The 20,459-nt window shown below is 40.5% G+C and overlaps 1 protein-coding gene across 1 annotated transcript in view; it reads right to left on the minus strand.

Annotated features, from left to right (window-relative positions):
* Positions 1–1,111: 1,111 nt before the first annotated feature.
* Positions 1,112–20,459, minus strand: part of LOC141111699 (astacin-like metalloendopeptidase) — a 44,375-nt gene continuing 25,027 nt past the window's right edge. The window contains exons 10-14 of the mRNA XM_073603846.1: positions 20,319–20,431; positions 15,685–15,898; positions 15,068–15,186; positions 12,448–12,670; positions 1,112–2,866 (exon numbers count right to left, since the gene is read on the minus strand). Coding sequence (XP_073459947.1) covers positions 2,853–2,866; positions 12,448–12,670; positions 15,068–15,186; positions 15,685–15,898; positions 20,319–20,431 — 683 coding nt within the window. The 3' untranslated portion in view covers positions 1,112–2,852. The remainder of the gene's footprint in view (positions 2,867–12,447; positions 12,671–15,067; positions 15,187–15,684; positions 15,899–20,318; positions 20,432–20,459) is intronic.

Here is a 20,459-nt window from a genome sequence, read left to right on the forward strand (position 1 = left end):
TTTTTCATTTATTATCCATTGTGGATGGTGGTGGAGGTCTGCACCTGGTACCTATCTTTGTACCCCAAGTTAGCCTAGAAGCGGTGTGTCTTTTCCTGACTTTCCTTAACTCTGTACCCACGTGCCTCTTGTGCCACACTTGCATTTTTAGACTAGTCCTGAATCGTAACTTGTCGGAGGTGCCCCTACCCATCCACAGTTTGTTCCCAGTAGGGGATGGTCAGGTGGAGGCATAGTCGACATTTCTTATGGACTATTGGAATCCCTCTGTTCTAGTAGTTTTGAGATCCAACTGTAGGGATGAGCTTCGAGTTCGAGTCGAACTCATGTTCGACTCGAACATCGGCTGTTCGCCAGTTCGCCGAACAGCGAACAATTTGGGGTGTTCGCGGCAAATTCGAAAGCCGCGGAACACCCTTTAAAAGTCTATGGGAGAAATCAAAATTGGTAATTTTAAAGACTTATATGCATGGTATTGTCATAAAAAGTGTTTGGGGACCTGGGTCCTGCCCCAGGGGACATCTATCAATGCAAAAAGAAGTTTTAAAAGCGGCTGTTTTTTTGGGAGCAGTGATTTTAATAATGCTTAAAGTGAAACAATAAAAGTGTAATATTCCTTTAAATTTCTTATCTGGGGGGTGTCTATAGTAGGCCTGTAAAGTGGCGCATGTTTCCTGTGTTTAGAACAGTCTGACAGCAAAATGACATTTCTAGACATTTCTAAAGGAATAAAAGTTATTTAAAACTCGCGGCTATAATGAATTGTCGGTCCGGCAATACACATAAAAGTTCATTGATAAAAATAGCATGGGATTCCCCCACAGGGGAACCCCGAACCAATAATAGGCCCTTCAGGTCTGATATGGATATTAAGGGGAACCCCGCACCAAAATTTTAAAAAAAAATGGCGTGGGGGTCCCCCTCAAAATCCATACCAGACCCTTCAGGTACGAAATTTAAAGGAATATTACACTTTTATTGTTTCACTTTAAGCATTATTAAAATCACTGCTCCCGAAAAAACGGCTGTCTTTAAAACTTTTTTTTGCATTGATACATGTCCCCTGGGGCAGGACCCGGGTCCCCAAACACTTTTTATGACAATAACTTGCATATAAGCCTTTAAAATTAGCATTTTTGATTATTCATGTTTGAGTCACATAGACTTTAATGGTGTTCGCGTGTTTGAACAAATTTTTTGCCTGTTCGCATGTTCTGGTGCGAACCGAACAGGGGGGTGTTTGGCTCATCACTATCCAACTGTATCAACCCATTATTGATAGTTTTGTTCAAGTTCAACCAATTGTACATAATCTTTCCTTTATTAATGTTCATTATGTACTTATCCCATTTGAATTATTGTATACATACTGTCATAATCCTGAAAATTTCAATAAAAACATTAAACAAAAGATACAATGCACCACAAAAAAGTAAATAGACCAATGTCACAAGCATTCGCCTAGCTCTCACAAATTTTGTCCGTATTTTGCCTAATATATTTCTTTCCTATGACCATCAGCTCCATCTAGTGGTCATTTGCCTAACTGAGGTATTTTAGGTAATTATCTATTGCAGACTTTCTCAACCCTTTTTTTTTTTTAACATGGAGGAACCCTTCAAATAACTTTCTCAAAGAAACCCTGGTAATAATTACCCCATCTATCGCTCACTGTACATTAGTGTGATAGTCAGCGGGAAGAATTATCCTCACAATTGTAGTCAGAGGGAAGAACCCCCCTTACAGAACCCTAAAAAGATCATTAGTGCCATTGGCAACATAGAAATTGGTCATTGATCAAGGAACCCCTAGAAACCCCCGAAGGAACCCTGGTTGAGAAAGGCTGATCTATAGTATGGTCACTGAGGATCAAAGGAAATCAATATATTAGGCAAATATGACTAGAATTTGTGAGGGCTAGGAGAATACATGTGCCATTTTTTTTATACATATTCATCTTTCCTGACAGCTGTAAAGTATTTCCAAAGCCAAAACTGTTTTTTGTATAGAGCAGGTAATAGTTTAAACCCCAAACGGTGTATTACTGATGCACAGCAATCAAGAAATTAGAAAAGTTGATTGAGATATATATGTGAACTTTTGTACATTCTATTTATTATGGACATTTATTGATTATGTTTTTACTGTGTTTAGATTTAGGTTTATTTATTTGAATAATCACATGAGAGCGAGCAGCGCTGCACTATTTATACAATAAATATTTTAGTTGGTGGAGTGATACACTGGAAGTGTTCAGCAGCTGTAGAAATTTAGTTTAATTTATATTGATTGTACACTTGCATAACAGTTTTTATTGTATACTTATTTATTTAGCACATAGCACTTTGTGTGGCGCTGATTGACTTTTTCACAATAATAAATTAAACCCCATCAGGTTTTTTTGTTGCCATCTATGTTGTAGTGAGAAGATGCCCCTTTGCTTCCTTCTCCTGTAGCCTATGACCATCAGCTCACACCAGGAAGTGAGAATTGTCAATGCAATATGGGTCTCCAATGGAATATTTTCATTCTATTCCTGATCTAGTGCCAATCAAAAATTTTGGATTTTCCTCTTCCCTTTTTTCTCTAGTGATAATGATCACCAGGACAAATAGAAAGATGAATCCCCCCAATGGGGACACAGACAGCAATAAGAACCTGACAGGGATTCTAATCTTAGCCTACTCTTTCCAAAGCTAATAGAAAAGTTTTAGGGTTTAGCTATATTATGAAGGACTGACAGTGGAAATGGAGTTATCAGTGATGCGTCACTCTACATTTGTGTAGACCAAGAAATGGGAATCTGCATTAACTGCTGCGGCTGTCCAGTTCCCTTTGTTCAGTTGGACACTTCACCTCGAGGACACTGAAATAAGAATTGTAAAATACATTTTTAGATGTGCTGGAAAGACAGGAAATTGTAGAAGAAAATGGAGGTGACATTACATAAAGATAAGATTGAATATAAAATATATTTTATAAATTAAGGCTTTACAATTGATTGGAACTTTATACACATTTGTAATTCCAAAGTACATGTAAACCCAACTTATTAAAATCTCTTAAACTCAACATGCTATTATAAATTCAAAAAAAAATTTCAATACTTTCCAATGTGCAGCTTTCATTAACCACTCCCCGCCCACCGGCCGTCAAATGACGGCTGGGCGGTAAGGCTCTCGTTCTGGGTGGACGTCATTTGACGGCCCTCCAGAATGACCACTCTCGCGCGCCTGTGGGGCACCGCAGTGATTGGGGGTGCGGGGTGTCAGTCTGACACACCGCTACACCGATCCCTGTAAAGAGTCTCTGACGGAGGCTCTTTACCATGTGATCAGCCGTGTCCAATCACGGCTGATCACGATGTAAACAGGAAGAGCCATTGATCGGCTTTTCCTCACTCGCGTCTGACAGACATGAGTAGAGGAGAGCCCATTGGCTGCTCTTCTGAGAGGGGGGTCTGTGCTGATTGTTTATCAGTGCAGCCTCCCCTCGGATGCCGACCCAGGACCACCAGGATGCCGCCAGGACCACCAGGTATGCCACCCTAGACCACCAATCAGTGCCCATCCCCAATGCCTGCCAGTGCCATCAGTGATGCCTATCAATGTCATCTATAAGTGCTGCATATCAGTGCTGCCCACCAGTGCCCATCAGTGCCGCCTCATCAGTGCCCATCAGTGAAGGAGAAAACTTACTTATTTACAAAATTTTATAACAGAAACATAAGAAAACCTTTTTTTTTTCTTCAAAATTTTAGGTCTTTTTTTATTTGTTCAGCAAAAAATAAAAAAAGCAGTGGTGATCAAATACCACCAAAAGAAAGCTCTATTTGTGGGAACAAAATGATAAAAATTCTGTTTGGGTACAGTGTAGCATGACTGCGAAATTGTCATTTAAACAGTGCTGAAAGCTGAAAATTTGCTTGGGCAGGAAGAGGGTGTAAGAGCCTGGTATTGAAGTAGTTAAAATAAATATCTGGTTATCCTGCCATGAAAGTCCCCATTCAGGCACTTCCTGATATAGGGTGACAACATTCTACCCCTGCCTCCAAAATCTGCTCTTTCTTTGTCACGCAGGCTTCCAATGGAGACTACAAGTGATCATTTCAACACACATTATGAAGACGTGGGGGTTCATTTACTAAAACTGGAGCGTGCAAAATTTTGTGCAGCTCTGTATAGTATCGAATCAGCTTCCAGATTTTTTGTCAAAGCTTAACTGAATAAGCCAAAGATAGGAGCTGATTGGCTACCATGGACAGCTGCACCAAGTTTTTACTCTCCAGTTATAGTAAATCAACCCCTCGGTCTATCGTTTTCACCATCTAAAAAGCCATGTAGACAGGGCAATAACTTCTCATGACAGTAATACTTGTGATGACTTGTGATACATGAGATAATAAAATAATGGGGTGGGCAACTACATGGCAAATTAAGTTTAATGTTTAAAAATGTAAAGTAATGCTCTTGAGGGACTAAGATTCTGAATGCAAGTTACTCACTGAGGGGAGAACCTCTGGGGGAATACAGGATGGAAAATGATCTGGTGGTCCTAGTAGATGACAGGCTCAGTAATGGCATGCAATGCCAAGCTGCAGCAAGTAAAGCCAGCAGAATATTAGCATGCATTAACAAAGGGTATTTACACAACAGATAAAACAATAATCATGCCACTTTATAAAACTCTAGTTTGGCCACATCTGGATTATGCCATCCAGTTCTGGTCTCCAATCTTCAGGAAGAATGTGCTAGAACAGGAGAGAGTCCAGAGAAGGGCAATACAGTTAATAAGGGGTCTGGAGGACCTCAGATATGAGGACCAAGTACAAACATTACACTTATTCTCTCTGGAGAGGAGATGCTTGAGAGGAGATATGATAGCAATATACAAATATCTCAATGGTGATTCTAGCATAGGGAATAAACTATTCAGTCTCAGGATTATAAGACACGGGGCCACTCAATGAAACTGGAGGAAAAGTGGTGTAATCTTACATTGCATAGGGAGTTTTTCACTGTCAGAGCGATAAAAATGTGGAACTCACTTCCACAATCGTTGGTGTCAGCAGAAAGTATTGATAGTTTTAAAAAACTCTTAGATGGATATCTTAGTGAGCACAATATGCAGGGATATGGGATATGATTTTATCTTTTTTTTTACATTAACACACACAGTTTGAACTGATGGACTGGTGTTTTTTTTCAACCTTAACTATGTACCTATGTAACTATGACATTGCTGGGATTCAAGCAGAGGGGAAGGGAATGCGAACCCATAACAAAAAGTGAAAAAGGGTTTTGACATACTTTAAGTTTGAATAAAAATTAAAAAATATAAGGCTGGCCATTACACCAGTAGAATTTTGGTCAACAATTTTAGTTGGCAAAACATTTTCTTGATTCTTTAATAGTTAGTGGGGTCAATTTTTTTTTTTTTAATTAACAAAGGTTTTTATTAGGTAAAAATGATGCATACAAATATACCGCATTATTAGTATACATAGATTGCATAATAAATTCCATAAAACAAATGGAGTATTCAATACAGATATAGTCAGTATTAGAAAGAACATATGCTTATGTGTTTCTAGGTAAATGCATCCATGAAGTACTGCTAGTATAGTGATTGATTGCCCATTTATGTGTCTTTTTTCCTCCCCCCCATTGAACATAGGTTTTATTTGAATACAGATGATGTGTATATGAAAAGTGTAGCGTTTACATACATAACGCGCATATTAAGGTCCATGAGATGAATATTACATTCAATACAGGTATAACCATTATTATGAAATGGCATATGCTGCTTTATATTTTGATCTGTGCATTCACTATACATATCAGGTATAAAGACTTAATTAAGAGGATCTAAGTTTTGTATTACTGAGCAGGCTCATAATTAACTGCAAGTTTCTGGTTCCTTTAACCAACGTTCCCAAATCTGATTGTATTTGGCCGAGCAGCCTCTATTAATGTATATATATTTTTTGTACGGTAAGGTTGCGTTGACTTCTGTCTTCCATTCAGTAAAGCTAGGAGGAGATGTTCTCATCCACTTTCTTGCAATTATTTTCCTGACGGAAAAGAGAGTCTCGTGAAGGAATACTTTAGTAAATTTATCTACTGTATCTGAGAATATCCCTAGAAGACATTGTTTTGGTTCTAGCGCTATGGGGGAACCCATGGTGTCGTGCAAGAAGGTTACAACCTGTTTCCAGATTTGTTGAATTTTAGTGCAGGTCCATATTAAATGGTAGAACGTGCCCGTTTCTTGTCCACATAGTAGACAAAGGGTGGACTGGTTGCGCTTATATCTGGCTACCCGAATAGGAGTGAGGTATGTTCTGTGTGTTATATAAATCTGGGACAGTCTATCTGAAAGTCTTGGTGATACCGCTTTACATGTCTCAAGAGCCTCCTCCCACTCTTCATTCTCCATGGGGCCCACTTCTCTTTCCCAACGTGGCTTCAGGTCAAATGATATTTTAGACGAGGTGGGGACCAAAAGCATGTTATAGAATGCGGATATTAGGCCACATGGGTCTGTGTTCTTCACTATAGCCATGATGGGATGGAGCATGGGTGGTGTGTGAGCCTGTGGAAATTGCACTTGGGCCGCATGTCTCACTTGTAGGTATCTGAAAAACATGCAGTTTTGGAGTGAGAATTCCTCTTTAAGCGTGTTATAAGTTTTGAGGGTTCCATCGGAGAACAAGTGATGTAGATAGTATACACCCTTAGATTCCCACAACTCTGAATCTGGGATATGTAAAAATTCTGTTATATCTCTATTGTGCCATATTGGCGTGTGGTCGTTGTATCGGGGTATTCCTAATTTAGTGGAGGCAAGGTCCCAGATGCGTCTGTAATGATACACCAGGGACTTCGCATCCCCCCTCAGCTCAGTATTCCTGGAGTCCGCCGATATTGCATATAGTGAGTCACCGGTAAGCTGCACTCTTTTTGAGCAGTAAGTAGGATCTGAAAACGTAGGTTATCTGTCTTGTCTATGTGGAATAATTGTGACAGTTGAGATGCAATATAAAAAGATTCAAATCTGGTAGGGCCGTTCCCCCCATATCTGTTGGATTTTTAAGCGCCTGCCAGGCGATTTTATGTCTGCTGGTCCCCCAGACAAAGGGTTTAAGAAGGGCTCAAGAGATTTAAAGTATTTTAATGGAAGGTAAATTGGGGTGTGCCATAATACATAAAGGATTTTGGGGAGAAGGACCATTTTTATCAAATTTATACAACCCCATATCCCCAAAGGTAGGCGGGCCCATACGCGTATTTTGGCTCTGACTAGTGAAAAGAGGGGTTCAATATTGAGGGAGATGTACTCGGCCGGGTTCCTAGATATGTAAATTCCTAGATACTTGATGGTGTCTACTCTTTGAAGCAGGGTCTCCGTCCGGGATTCTGATGGTGGGAAACTATCAATTGGAAGAATTTGGGACTTTCCCCAATTGATCTTTAATCCAGAAAATGTTCCGAAACGTTCAATCAACTGGAGTGCAGCCTGGAGGGAGGGGCCTGAGTCAGCAAGATACAATAAGGTATCGTCTGCGTATAGGCTAATTTTTTCAATTAGGGGTCCCATTTGTAGACCCACGATCTCAGGACTTGCACGGATGGACACGGCCAAGGGTTCTGCGGCTAGGGCATATAGAAGTGGGGAAAGGGGACAGCCTTGCCTCGTGCCTCTGCTGAGGCTAAATTCTTGAGATGGCCATCCATTCACCACCACTTTAGCTGTAGGGGCTTGGTAGAGTAACTTAACCCACTTGAGGAACCTGGGGCCAAAACCATAGCTTTCCAGGCATCTCCACAGATAGCCCCACTCCACAGAGTCAAACGCCTGTGTCCAGCGTCACAATCACCCGGGATCCTACATTTTCATGCGAGGCCTGTAAATTAATAAATAATTTTCGCAAACTGAACGAGGTATTTCGACCCGGCATGAACCCTGCTTGGTCCGTGTGGATCAGTGAGAGTATAACTTGATTGAGTCGGATAGAAAGTACTTTGGCTAGTATTTTGACATCCACCTGCAGTAGGGAGATGGGGCGATAAGATTCGGGATATCCAGGATCTTTCCCTGGTTTGGGTATGAGGACTATTGTCGCCTCTCTCATAGAGGCAGGGAGTGTGAATGTCTCGAATAGATGGTTATATAAGGCTAAAAGTTTAGGAATCAGAGTTTCCCTGAATTGGGAGTAGAGTTCTATAGGTAGGCCGTCTGAGCCTGGGGACTTGGATCTGGCAAATCCGGCAATAGCCGCTGCTATTTCCTCCTCGGTGAGAGGTGCCTCAAGGTGGTTGACCTGGTCTTTTGTCAATTGGGGAAGTACTGTCTCCTCCAGAAAGGAGTTCATTGAGCCCATGTCCTCAGGACTTTTAGATGTATAAAGGTCAATGAAGAAGTCTCTAAACATAGAGGTCACTGTGCGAGGATTGGTAATATATTGACCATCAGGGCCATGCAGGAAAATTACCACTGGGGGTCTATCCTCGCAATGGACCAGGTATGCCAAGAGCTTGCCAGCCTTTTCCCCATGCTCAAACAATTTTTGTTTGGCAAAGAACATTTTTTGCCTCGCTTTCCCGTATTGAAGTTGGTTCACCACTCTAGTCTGGAGCTTAAGTGTGCTTGCGTTTGTGGGAGAGGGGTCATCCACATAATTTTGTTCTGTGAGGGACAGTTCTGTCACTGCTCTGTCTCTAGCAAAGTCTAGTTTGATTTTGTTAATGCGAGATGTGAGTATCATGCGAACATGTGATTTAAAAGACTCCCAGATTGTCGCCGTGGGGGCAGATCGGTCATTGTCACTGAAGAACAGCTTCCATTCATTAGTAAGTTCATCGTCCTCAGGGAGCAACGAGAGCCAGAACGGGTTTAATCTCCACTTCCGCATTGGTTTGTCAGTGGGCACGCTTAAGGTGAACCAGTAAGGGCTATGGTCAGACAGCAACCTTGGGGAGAAAGCTGTCTCTAGTAGTCGTGGTGTAAGACTTTGTGATATTAGTATGAGATTGATTCTAGACATAGAGTTATAAGCAGAGGAGAAACAAGAGTATGCTCGCCTGTGGGGGAAATTATGCCTCCAAGAATCCACAAGGTGGAAGGGGGAAATCAGTTTGGAGAATTTGGTATCTTTGTCGGCTCCCGATTGTAGATTCGAGAGCTGAAGCCTATCTAGCGAAGGGTTTAGTGTGGTATTAAAATCCCCCAGCCAAACTGCTTGGCCTGTGGGATATTTTGCCATAAACGTAAATCCCTCTAGAATTATGGGTATAGAGAATGGGGGGGAATCTAGAAAGCCAAGATAAGAAAAGGTTCCCCATATAATTTAGCAGATAGGAAGACATATTGCCCCCGTGGGTCCGTGGAAACCTCATTGAGTTCAAATTGTACAGTTTTGGCCACCAGTACGGATACCCCTCGTGCGTGGGACGTGTATGTCAAGTGGAATGCCCATCCAACCCAGGGACGACGAAGGATCATCTGTAATCTCCCCTCCACATGAGTCTCTACTGAGACTATGATATCAGCGTGTTGTTTTTTGAGGAATGTGAGAGCTGCCGAGCGTTTTATCTTCTCACGCAGACCTCGCACATTCCAGGTGAGGAATTTCAAGGACACCATGGGCTCTCCTCCATACAATAACTTGCTCTGGCTACGTTATGTCTGTCAGCTCCCTTGGTTAGTGTTCTCAGGGATCTATGCAATATAGTCAGCATACACAATATTAAGTAGAACATGGCAATTAATACCTGAGTCATCGCTAATGTACTTTGCTTTGTATGTGGTCGAAATACACCATTTGCAAATCTGTTCAACGGGTGAATTATCCCCCCCGCCACCCCCCACCCCCCCCTACAACCTCTCCAACTGTTGCGGGCATCATCCCCAAACCAATTGAAAATCCCCAACAAGAGAAAAAAGAACTTAACATGGTGTAACCAAGAACGAGTGAATATTTGGGGCCACTGCACTGGAGAACAGTGTCGGAGTAGGCTCCGCATTATGTAAGTGGCACAGGTTTGTTCATTGTAGTGGTGCCCAACCTCACAACCATATTCTCTGGTGTCAGGTGGGGGAAGGTCTCGCTGCACTTTGCGATTAGGGGGTAGGACTGTGTCAATTTTGGGGCTCCGTCCATCAAGAAAGCATAGTGAGCCACTTAGGACCACAGGAGAAAACAAGTAAAAATAAGGGGAAAAAAAAAAAAGGGGAAAAAATACACAAGCCCTCTCAAACTGTTGACATTAAAGTCCCAACTTGACTCTCGTCGCAAATTATTTGTATCTGGGCTCCTTATCTGCTCCATCTTCAGGCATGATCAACAAAGCAATGGGCTAGTATGAGAGGCATTTAAATCAGAAATTTGGTTCTGTGTATGCCCACTTCAGTGCTCAATACGAGGCGTATAGGCTCCAAACAGGCCTGTAACATGCGCTGAAGGTTGCACGCTGTACTGTTCATAGTAAGGAGTATCAAGAAATGTACTTACAGCGGTGTCAGTCTGCTCTCTCCGGTGCTGCACGGCGTTCTAGCCAGGTTATCACCTCCTCAGGGTCCTCGAAGAAGAAGACTCGGCCATCTTGCTAAACTCTGAGCCGGGCCGGGAACAGCATGGCATATTTGATGTGTTGTAGCCTCAGCCTGCGTTTGGCCTCAGTGAACCCTTCTCTGCGGCGTTGGACCTCTGTCGAGAATTCCGGGAATATGGCGATTTTGTTGTTTCCCAGCTGGATATTACCTTTTTCTCAAGCCATTCTCAAGGCCGCATCCCAATCCTTGTAATTAAGGAGCTTGGCTATGAAGGTGCGTGGAGGTGCTCCCTGCGGGGGTGGTCTAGCAGACATGCGGTGGGCCCTTTCCACTGCGAGCAAGGGAGAGAAGGCCTCCTTGCCATAGGTTGTAATGAGCAGCTGCTCCAGGAATGTGGTGGGGTCCTTATCCTCTGCGCCCTCAGGGAGGCCAATAAGTCACAGGTTGCATCTCCTCAGCCTGTTCTCCATGTCGTCCTGCCTGGAGAACAGTTGTTGGATCTGACGCTGCATGCGGCCTGTTCCCTCTTGCAGGGGCGGGATGGCATCCTCCACAGTGCTAATTCTGGTCTCTGCTGTTTTAACCCGGTCCCTGGGTTTGTGTAAATCTTGCCTGATAAGGGATATATCCACCTTGACCTCCTCTATTTGTGCTGTAAGTGAGGTTCGGCAGAAGGTGATTGCCTCGAGGAGCCGCTCTGTGTCTCCCGCCGCTCGTTCCCCCTCAGACTTCTCCGCCGCGCCATCTTCCTCCATCTCCTCTCCCTCCTGCCAACGGAACTGGGCTAGCTTCGCCGCCGTTGCGGCTTTCTGCGCCTTTGTGGGAGACATCGTGACCGGATCCTCAGTGTGCACGAGAGGGAAGCCGGCAGACGTGATTAGAGTAGTCTGTGGGCACAGGATAGGTTTAAAGCAGGAGTAATATACGGGGCTCCTCGTGAAAGCGTCCTACTCCATGCGCTGTCAGGCCACGCCACCCAGTGGGGTCAATTTGACGTTCATTTTCAACCGTAGTGATAGGAAAAATCTCAATTGAACAAAAATTCTACCTGTAGATGATGTTTTCAATCTCTTTCTGGAAAAATTGTACAAATTGTAAGGACACCTGTTTAATATGTCTGAGATTCTATTTAATTAGCATGTCTGGATGAAATATTAATGGCTTTAGATGAACCATTTCTCAGAAAATCTATACAAGCAAAAATCTAACCAGCTTGCCAGCTTAAGAATTATTTTTGCAAAGTACAGTATTTAATAAGATCTCTGTGAATCAATAATAAATGTGTATTTTTGGCATTTTTGTTGGGCACGGACCAATTTTTTCCAGACTATGTACAGTTATTTCAGACAATTTGGCCTTCATCATTGCCATGTATATAGCTATCTTTGGAATAATTGGCTATGCGATTTTAGGATAAATTTGCATTATACACCAGCGGTCCTGGCTGTGTATTTGGCCATTGGGCTGTTGGGAAATATCTCTGTCTGCTCTACTGAAATGAGAAATAATCCTTTTATTTGTGGGAATGAAACATATGAATACCTTCTGTTCTAGGAAGGCTTTACTGAGCTATGCACTAATTCAGTTGGAGGGCTTTTGGATCCCTTTAGTCCTTTCTCATCATAACATGTATGGTGATCCTGTGCCATTATTGCATGTTAAAATGCACTACACACCACACAAAGAATAGGAAAACTGCTCTCATGCTGAATTTTGGAGGAGCATAAAGTGTATTATTAAGGAAATGTATATGTATCATTTCTTTTTCTGCTCTCCTACTGGGAAGATTTAGGCAAGAATCATGATTTTTGGTGTAGTTCATCTTATTAAATCACTATATATATATATATATCTATACATATATATACATCTAAAAGGATGTCAACTTACCAAAGAAATAATTTGCACTGAACCCTATTCCATTGATTTTGTTGTTGCTGGAGAACTGGAGAAGTACCATTGGCCCGCTGGATTGTACCGTCATGTTGCGCATTTGTCCGCAGTAAACACCAAGGAGTGACGCATTATGGTTCCCACCATCTCTAATCTCTAGGTAGTCATTGGAGCATTGCGGAGATGACTCTAAGCCAAAGTCACTGAATGTCAGCATTACCTGGAAAATATTCATTATTTTAAGACTGAGTAATTTAAATAGCAGTATATGTAACATTCACCAATAATTCACTGCCAATGTATCTTTCTGGTGTGTGTGTGTTGTACATTTCAGTGATTGATTGAACTGCTATCAATGTTTAGTGAATGTCCCATTCCTGGCTTAATAAATACGCCCCAATCATGAAGTCACATTTCATACAGAATATTTACAAAGTAGCACTAAAAAACAAGTTATAGTTAAGCCCATATCACACTTGATAAAATGTGAGGAGAATTAAATAAGGACTTCAATGAATTCAAATGAAACTGTAATCATCAAATGGATCCATATTTGTAACTGCTGATTACATTGTTAGAGGTGCAATCCAAAAAATGTTCTACAAATATCCAATATAGATCCATTTAGTTATGTTTACATTTAAAGGGGGACATTTGTTGACCCCAAATGTTTGTATTTGATGGCTAGCGTGAAAGTGCTGGGAACCTCCATATATATATATATATATATATATATATATATATACACACACACACACACACTGTATATAACTTTTTGTTTAAAAAATTAATAGTTACATAGTTAGTTACAAAGTTAGTTTGAAAAAAGTCACAAATCCATCTTGTTCAACCAATAAAATAAAAAAAATACACATATCCCATATACACAATCCTTCACCCACAGTTGAGCCAGAGGAATGGCAAAAAACCCGAGCAAAGCGCGATCCAATTAGCTACAGCATGGGAAAAAAATTACTTCCTGATCCCCTGAGAGGCAATCGGATTTTTCCTGGATCAACTTTACTTATAAATGTCAGCACCCAGTTATATTAAATACATTTAGGAAAGAATCCAGGCCTTTCTTAAAGCAATCTACTGAGCTGGCCAGAACCACCTCCGGAGGGAGTCTATTCCACATCTCTTACTGTGAAGAAACCTTTCCGTATTTGGAGATTAAATCTCCTTTGCTCTAATATGTGACAAAGGATTCCCAGAGCAACTTGTACAGATATGAACTCTTTAATTTGAGTTCCACCCAATTTCCTGCCTTACCATTTGGTTCATAAATATAATGAGCAGACTTACTGACCAACAGTAAGGCTCCACATCAGAAGTAATAGTTGGTATTTACATAAAAAGCTACAGAATATAATGCTGATGCAACAAATCGTAGTTATCCACCAAACAGGATTCTTATTTTTTCCCTTTCCCTTTGAAGGCTCTTCCACAGTTACACTTAAACTTTGTTTTAGCACATTTTGGATAGAGCCAAGATGGGGCTAGATTCTCTGCCAGGCTTTTATTTTCATCTGTGTTACTTGAATATTCTTTCATTTCTTATTTAAGACAGAAAAGGGAGATTTCCTAAAACTGGTGCACTCAGAATCTAGTGTGCCTGTGCATGGTAGCCAATCAGCTTCTAACTTCAACTTGTTCAATTAAGCTTTGGCAATAAAACCTGGAAGCTGATTGGTTTCTATGCAGAGATGCATCAGATTTTGCACTCTCCATTTTAGTAAATAACCCCCAAAGTGACTGGAAATCACTCCAAAGTAACACAGACAAACCAAAAAACACCTTGTTAGTAGAGTAAGGAAGGGTTTGACATTGCAGTCAGTGCCATCTGGTCCATGGAAAAGTTCTCTCTTTTCTAGTACAGGCCTCAAAAGGACAGGAAGTGAGGAAAAAATTCCCCAAAGTGGTCACAGAGAGAAATAAAAACTTGATAGAAATTTTAATTAATTCTAACCAAAATGAAAAAAGTTTTTGATTTTATTTGTGGTTTTAGCTTTTGTTACTATATATTGACTCAAAGTTCTAGTCACAGGATGCTGATTTATCAAGCGTGGTATATAAATAGTACTGGGGTACATGTTAACAGACTTTATTGTCTAAAGATTTTTTTTTTTTCATTCGAACGCATGCAACTGTGTTTGAATAGAAAATGCAGTGGTTGACAAGTAAAGGTTGAATTGGACCTGTTTTGACTGCAGTTCAAACATTCATGTTGCATCGCATGTGAACACCCATGCGATCCGATTCCAGACCAAAAAAAAGGGTCCCGCGCCATTTTGGTCCGAATGCAATGCAAGTTCAGCCATACAATCTGTATGGCTGAATTCGCACAGACAGCGCATGTGATCTGCACAGCAATGCGGTGCGAATCACATGCGATGTCTGGCATCGCACAAGTGTGATCTCAGCCTTAATGTTAATAGGATTTTGCTGAATTGTATTGAGGCGTGTTCCAAAAGCAAATCAAACTCATGGAAGCAAGGCCTATGGTGTGTTGTGACCCATTGCTTGATTGTATTAATATATTGGAAAGTCAAAAATACTGCAACAAAAGGTCATTTGACATGTTGGAAGAAGTCGATAATGTCTCTGATACACTTACTTGATTTTGTGGAGGAGCAATGATGATATAAGTGCAATTTACATTGTTTGGGTAGGAGGAGGGGTAATTTGGGGACACCACAGTCCCGCCATTTGTGGTAAAAGTACCGCCATATGTCACTGTAAATTAAAGAAAAAAGTGGGCATTAGATACAAAGCGCAGCATCATAGTTTTAAGAGTTACTTTTATTAGACTGCTGCCTCTCTCAGATGTATTTGGAAAGTCTTATAATTATTTCCATGTTTTAGCCACCTCAATACCAGCATGTTTCTTAATTTACCAAAAAACTGTTTTCGTACTATTCTGGCAATTTTATTTGATATGTTTTAGAATAGTAAGTAAAAGTTACTTTTTTTAAACTGCTGTTTTTCTCCCTTTATAAATAATTTTAAAAAATGTAGTATTAAATACAATCAAAAGAAATTTCCAAGAAATGATATAAAATTTAATTTGGATACACTTTTCCATAATGCAGTAATTATCTGTTAAATTGCTACAAATTGATACTTGGTCTGTCAATGATGGAGTATATACTGTACAGACTGGTTCACAAGTGGTTAGGGCACAATGAATAAATGCTTTCGACCATATAATACATACCAAAGTTGGATACATACCTGAGCTATAAGATCCATTGAAACTGCTCAGAGTAGATGGGTCGGTGATATATTCCAGCAACATGAATCTGCCGGATGAGATCAGCACTGGTAGAGGCTGATCAGCCCTGATCGTGGCCAGCAGAGAGCTGTTCTTGCTCACCCCGTCGTACACATTGATATTAGCACTACAATTGGTGGACGAACAAACAAACGTGCCAAACTGCAGCAAGATCTGTAAAATGATACATGTTCAATAACTTAAAGGGAATCTCCACTTGCATAAAGAGATTTAAAAACAAAAACACTCAGATCAGCCAAGCCTGTTTCCAGGAATCCAGCAAAATCTTATTTGCAAATTCAGCACACTTGCTGAAATATTTCAAGATGAGTGTGAATGTGTGGCTACAGAAAATGCTTCCGTGTGTGCATTTTAGCATGGATTCATTAAAGTGTAAGTGTAGCGAAAACTATAATGCCCTGTACACACGAACGGTTTTCCCGTCGGAATAAACTCTGAAGGTTTTTCTGACGAAGTTCCGACGGAATTCCGCTCAAGCTGTCTTGCATACACACGGTCACACCAAATTCCACCCCCAATTCCACCAATAGCTTTCGTCTCATACTTGCTTCAGAGCATGCGTTGTTTTTGGTATGTTGGAACAGCATACAGACGATCGTTTTTCCCGATAGGGAAATAGATAGAATGTTCAACATTGAATGCATGGGCTAAGCTCATGCAATACCACTTAAGGACCGAGCCTCCTTCTGAGATTTAGTGTTTACAAGTTAAAATCATTTTTTTTTTTTGCTAGAAAATTACTTAGAACCCCCAAACATTATATATTGTTTTTTTTTCTCACACCCTAGAGAATAAAATGGCGGTCGTTGCAATACTTTCGGTCACACCGTATTTGCGCAGCGGTCTTACAAGCGCACTTTTTTTTGGAAAAAATACACTTTTTTGAATTAAAAAAATAAGACAACAGTAAAGTTAGCCCAGTTTTTTCTATATTTTGAAAGATGATGTTACGCCGAGTAAATTGGTACTCGGCGTAACATCGGCTTCAAAATTGCGCCCGCTCGTGGAATGGCGACAAACTTTTACCCTTAAAAATCTCCATAGACAATGTTTAAAAAATTCTACAGGTTGCATGTTTTGAGTTACAGAGGCAGTCTAGTGCTAAAATTATTGCTCTCGCTCTAACGATCGCGGCCATACCTCACATGTGTGGTTTGAACACCGTTTTCATATGCGGGTGCTACTCACGTTTGCTTCTGCACGCGAGCTCGGCGGGACAGGGTGCGTTAAAAATGTTTTTTTTTTTCTTATTCATTTTAACTTTTTAGTTATTATTTTTACACTGTTCTTTAAAAAAAAAAAAATGTTGTCACTTTTATTCTTATTACAAGGAATGTAAACATCCATTGTAATAGGAAAAAAGCATGACAGGACCTCTTAAATATGAGATCTGGGGTCAAAAAGACCTCAGATCTCATATTTACACTAAAATGCAATAAAAAAATTAAATTAAAAAATTTGTCATTTGAAAAAAAAAAAAAATGTCCCTTTAAGAGCTATGTGCGGAAGTGACAATTTGACATCGTTCCGCCCTGCAATGGTATGGAGCTGGGTGGGGGCCATCTCTCTCTCCACCGATAAAAGTGATCTCACAGCGAATCCGCAACAGAGACCACTTTTATCTGAAATCAGACCGCTCACTGAAGAAGAGGATACTGGGGTTATGACAGTTAGCTGCTGCCATAACAACGATATCCCTCTTCAAAGTGCCGACGTATATCGGTGTGAGTCGGTCCGGAAGTAGTTAAAATGGTAGTAAAGTCTGCTTTGTGACTTTTCCTACAGGTGCCGTTCCTTCAGAGCGCTGTGCCATGGCTGTGATTTCCGTGTGCATGCGTGGGAGTGATGTCACTGCGGCTCAGCCATTCATACAGCCGGAGCCCGCGAACCCGCAAGGAAGGGTGAAGATGGAAGCCCTGTCAGTAGTGACAGCGCAACCGCTGGAGAGCTTCCTTCTTAGGCAAGTATTTGATAATGTGCTAGTATGCAACATGTACTAGCACTTTATGCCATTGCCTTGCAGGGGATTATTTTTTTTCAAGTGCTGAGGTTTACTACCGCTTTAAAGGCAATCTTCAGCCAAAACTAAAAACTCCCAAAGGGGACCCAGGCAACAAAGAAAACCTGACAGGGGTTCTACTCATCTACTCATTCTCCACTTTACTTACAATAGTCATTTTATTGCTGTCTGTTTCTGAGGATTTGATCACCTACAGTACTAATGTACTGTACTAAATACACCGGAAATAAGGCAATGAAGATACAAACAACACCTAAAATCTGACAGAAGTTCCAAACATTCAAGACTACATCCAAAACAAGACTTGAGTTGGTCATAAAAGTGTATCTAAGTGTCCATTCACACCAATGCAGTGTGCTACCGCAATATAATAGCTTACTCTACATGCATTAGTGTGCTCAACGCAACTTCCCAGCGCACCTGTGCAGTGGGGCCAAGCTTTTGTGAATGGGCCCTAAAGACAATTTTTTTTGTAGTTTTGGATAGTGTGATGAACGTTTAAAACATTTCGCATTTTTTATTGCAGTCTGTGCCCTAAGTAGTCTAAGTAGGTTCACCCTCTCTATTTGTCCTGGTGATCACTGTTATTAAAACTGAATCAAAATCCAACATTTTGAGTTGACACCAAACAGGAATAGAAAAGTATTCTTCCAATGCTGACACCTGTTCTGGTTGCAATTGTCTTGGAGTTGGAAAAAAGAAAACTAAAGCACTGATGTGGATTCTCTATAAAATAGCAAAACACCAAAAAGAAATGTGTGAGCTGCAACCAACCAATTAGTGCTGTGACACCTGTTGCTATAAATCAATATAAAATATGTTGGTGCGCTTATCAAACTATCCCCATTTGTTGGAGTGGTGCTTATATATAAAATCCTAAACCATAAAAACACCCTGATATAATCAGTAAAGTGAATACGTGCAAATAAATATTCAATCAATAAAGTGAATAAATGCAAAAAAATGCAAAAAAAAAAAACATATACCCTGATATCACAATCAGTAAAGTGAATAGGTGCAAATAAATATAGCAATCAATAAAGTGAATAAATGCAAATAGATGCATCAAAAAACATATAAGGGAACACACATCCCTAGATATATGTAAATGGGAAAAAAAAAAAAAAAAGCAATAAATAGTGTCTGTTTGTGTTGATCCAGCTGAGGTCTGAATGTCCAATCACTTGCCTTTGTATTTTAATTCTCACAGATCACAGTTGCATGATGAATTACATTTGAAAGGTGATGATTCACATAAAGATAAAAGAAAAAACATAAATGTGCAGTGTTTTTAAATGCTACAAGACTGGGCAAACAATGTAATCCACTCACATATTTGCAGTAGCTGAATCGCTTTTGTTATAATGGTCAGACAGCTTCACCGCTCATATAGCTATCGCTGTGTTTGCCGAACACTATGCGAAGACGTCACTGACTCCTTCTCCCCACGCGTATCATCACATGTCACGTGACTTTCTCAAGGGTCATATTTATTTGCACTTATTCACTTTACTGATTATATCAGGGTGTTTTTATGGTTTAGGATTTTATATATAAGCACCACTCCAACAGATGGGGATAGTTTGATAAACGCACCAACATATTTTATATTGTCTTGGAGTTGGGTTTCCTCACTTTAGAGCAAGCCAATCTCAACTAGTGTTCTTTGGAACCATAGGGTTTCTACTAGGGTTGCTAGGGCTTCATTGAACAATGGCAGCTTGACCACATATTTGAATGTGCCAGCATAATTCCAGTGCCAATTTGTTTTGACAGTGTCTGTGGCGTAACACCAATAATCTCTTCAAGAGGACTTACCACCGACCACAAATGTAATGGGCATATTCCCTCTCACTAACAATCATGATCCCCAGAAATGGTGCATTCCTTCCACTGGCCTCCAAATAAATGGTCCACTCTTTCCACTGACTCCCGCCAATGATGCATTCTTTCCATTAAACCCCAATGTAAGGAGAATGCTTTCTTTCTTAAGGAGACACCTCTCCCACTGACCAATAGTGTAGGAGAGCCATTTACCCATGGAAGGAGGCACGTCTCCACTGACTACTAATAGAAGGAAGTCTGTCTGTTTCTTTTTTAGATAATAATAAAATAGTAATATTATTCATTTTAATTTTGCTATTAAAATTATTTTAACATATAGAGCAGAAGGTGTTGAAAAATAACCCACCTTCAAATCAAATCCCATCAAATACCATAGTTTAGCCACATTCTATTTTTTTTCTTTATTATTATTTCTATAAACGTATTGATCTTGCTAATGTACTGTGAGCAATACATATAGGGGGGGGCGATTTACTAAAACTGGAGCACTCAGAATCTGATGCAGCTGTGTATTGTCGCCAATCGGCTTCTAACTTCAGCTTGTTCGATTAAGCTTTGACAATAAAACAAGATCAGACAATCCAGGAGGTACCAGCTAGGACAAGATTCTTTTTGAGCATTAGCAATCAAATAAGCAGTTCTGCTTAATTTGAGCTGCACTTTGGCCATATATCTTAATACAGAATGAATGACATGCTGAATAATTACCAGTTTTGATGGAGCATGTAGGAGCCATAGACAATTGTCACGCATGTCGATGGGAGTAGCATCACTGGAAGAGAAGTCCCCGGAGGCACCCAGCAACTTTGTTCTGCATAGATCTGCATGAAAAAACAACAACTTCAAACC

Source organism: Aquarana catesbeiana, linkage group LG11 (genome assembly GCF_042186555.1).
Source record: "Aquarana catesbeiana isolate 2022-GZ linkage group LG11, ASM4218655v1, whole genome shotgun sequence".
NCBI classification, from domain to species: domain Eukaryota; kingdom Metazoa; phylum Chordata; class Amphibia; order Anura; family Ranidae; genus Aquarana; species Aquarana catesbeiana.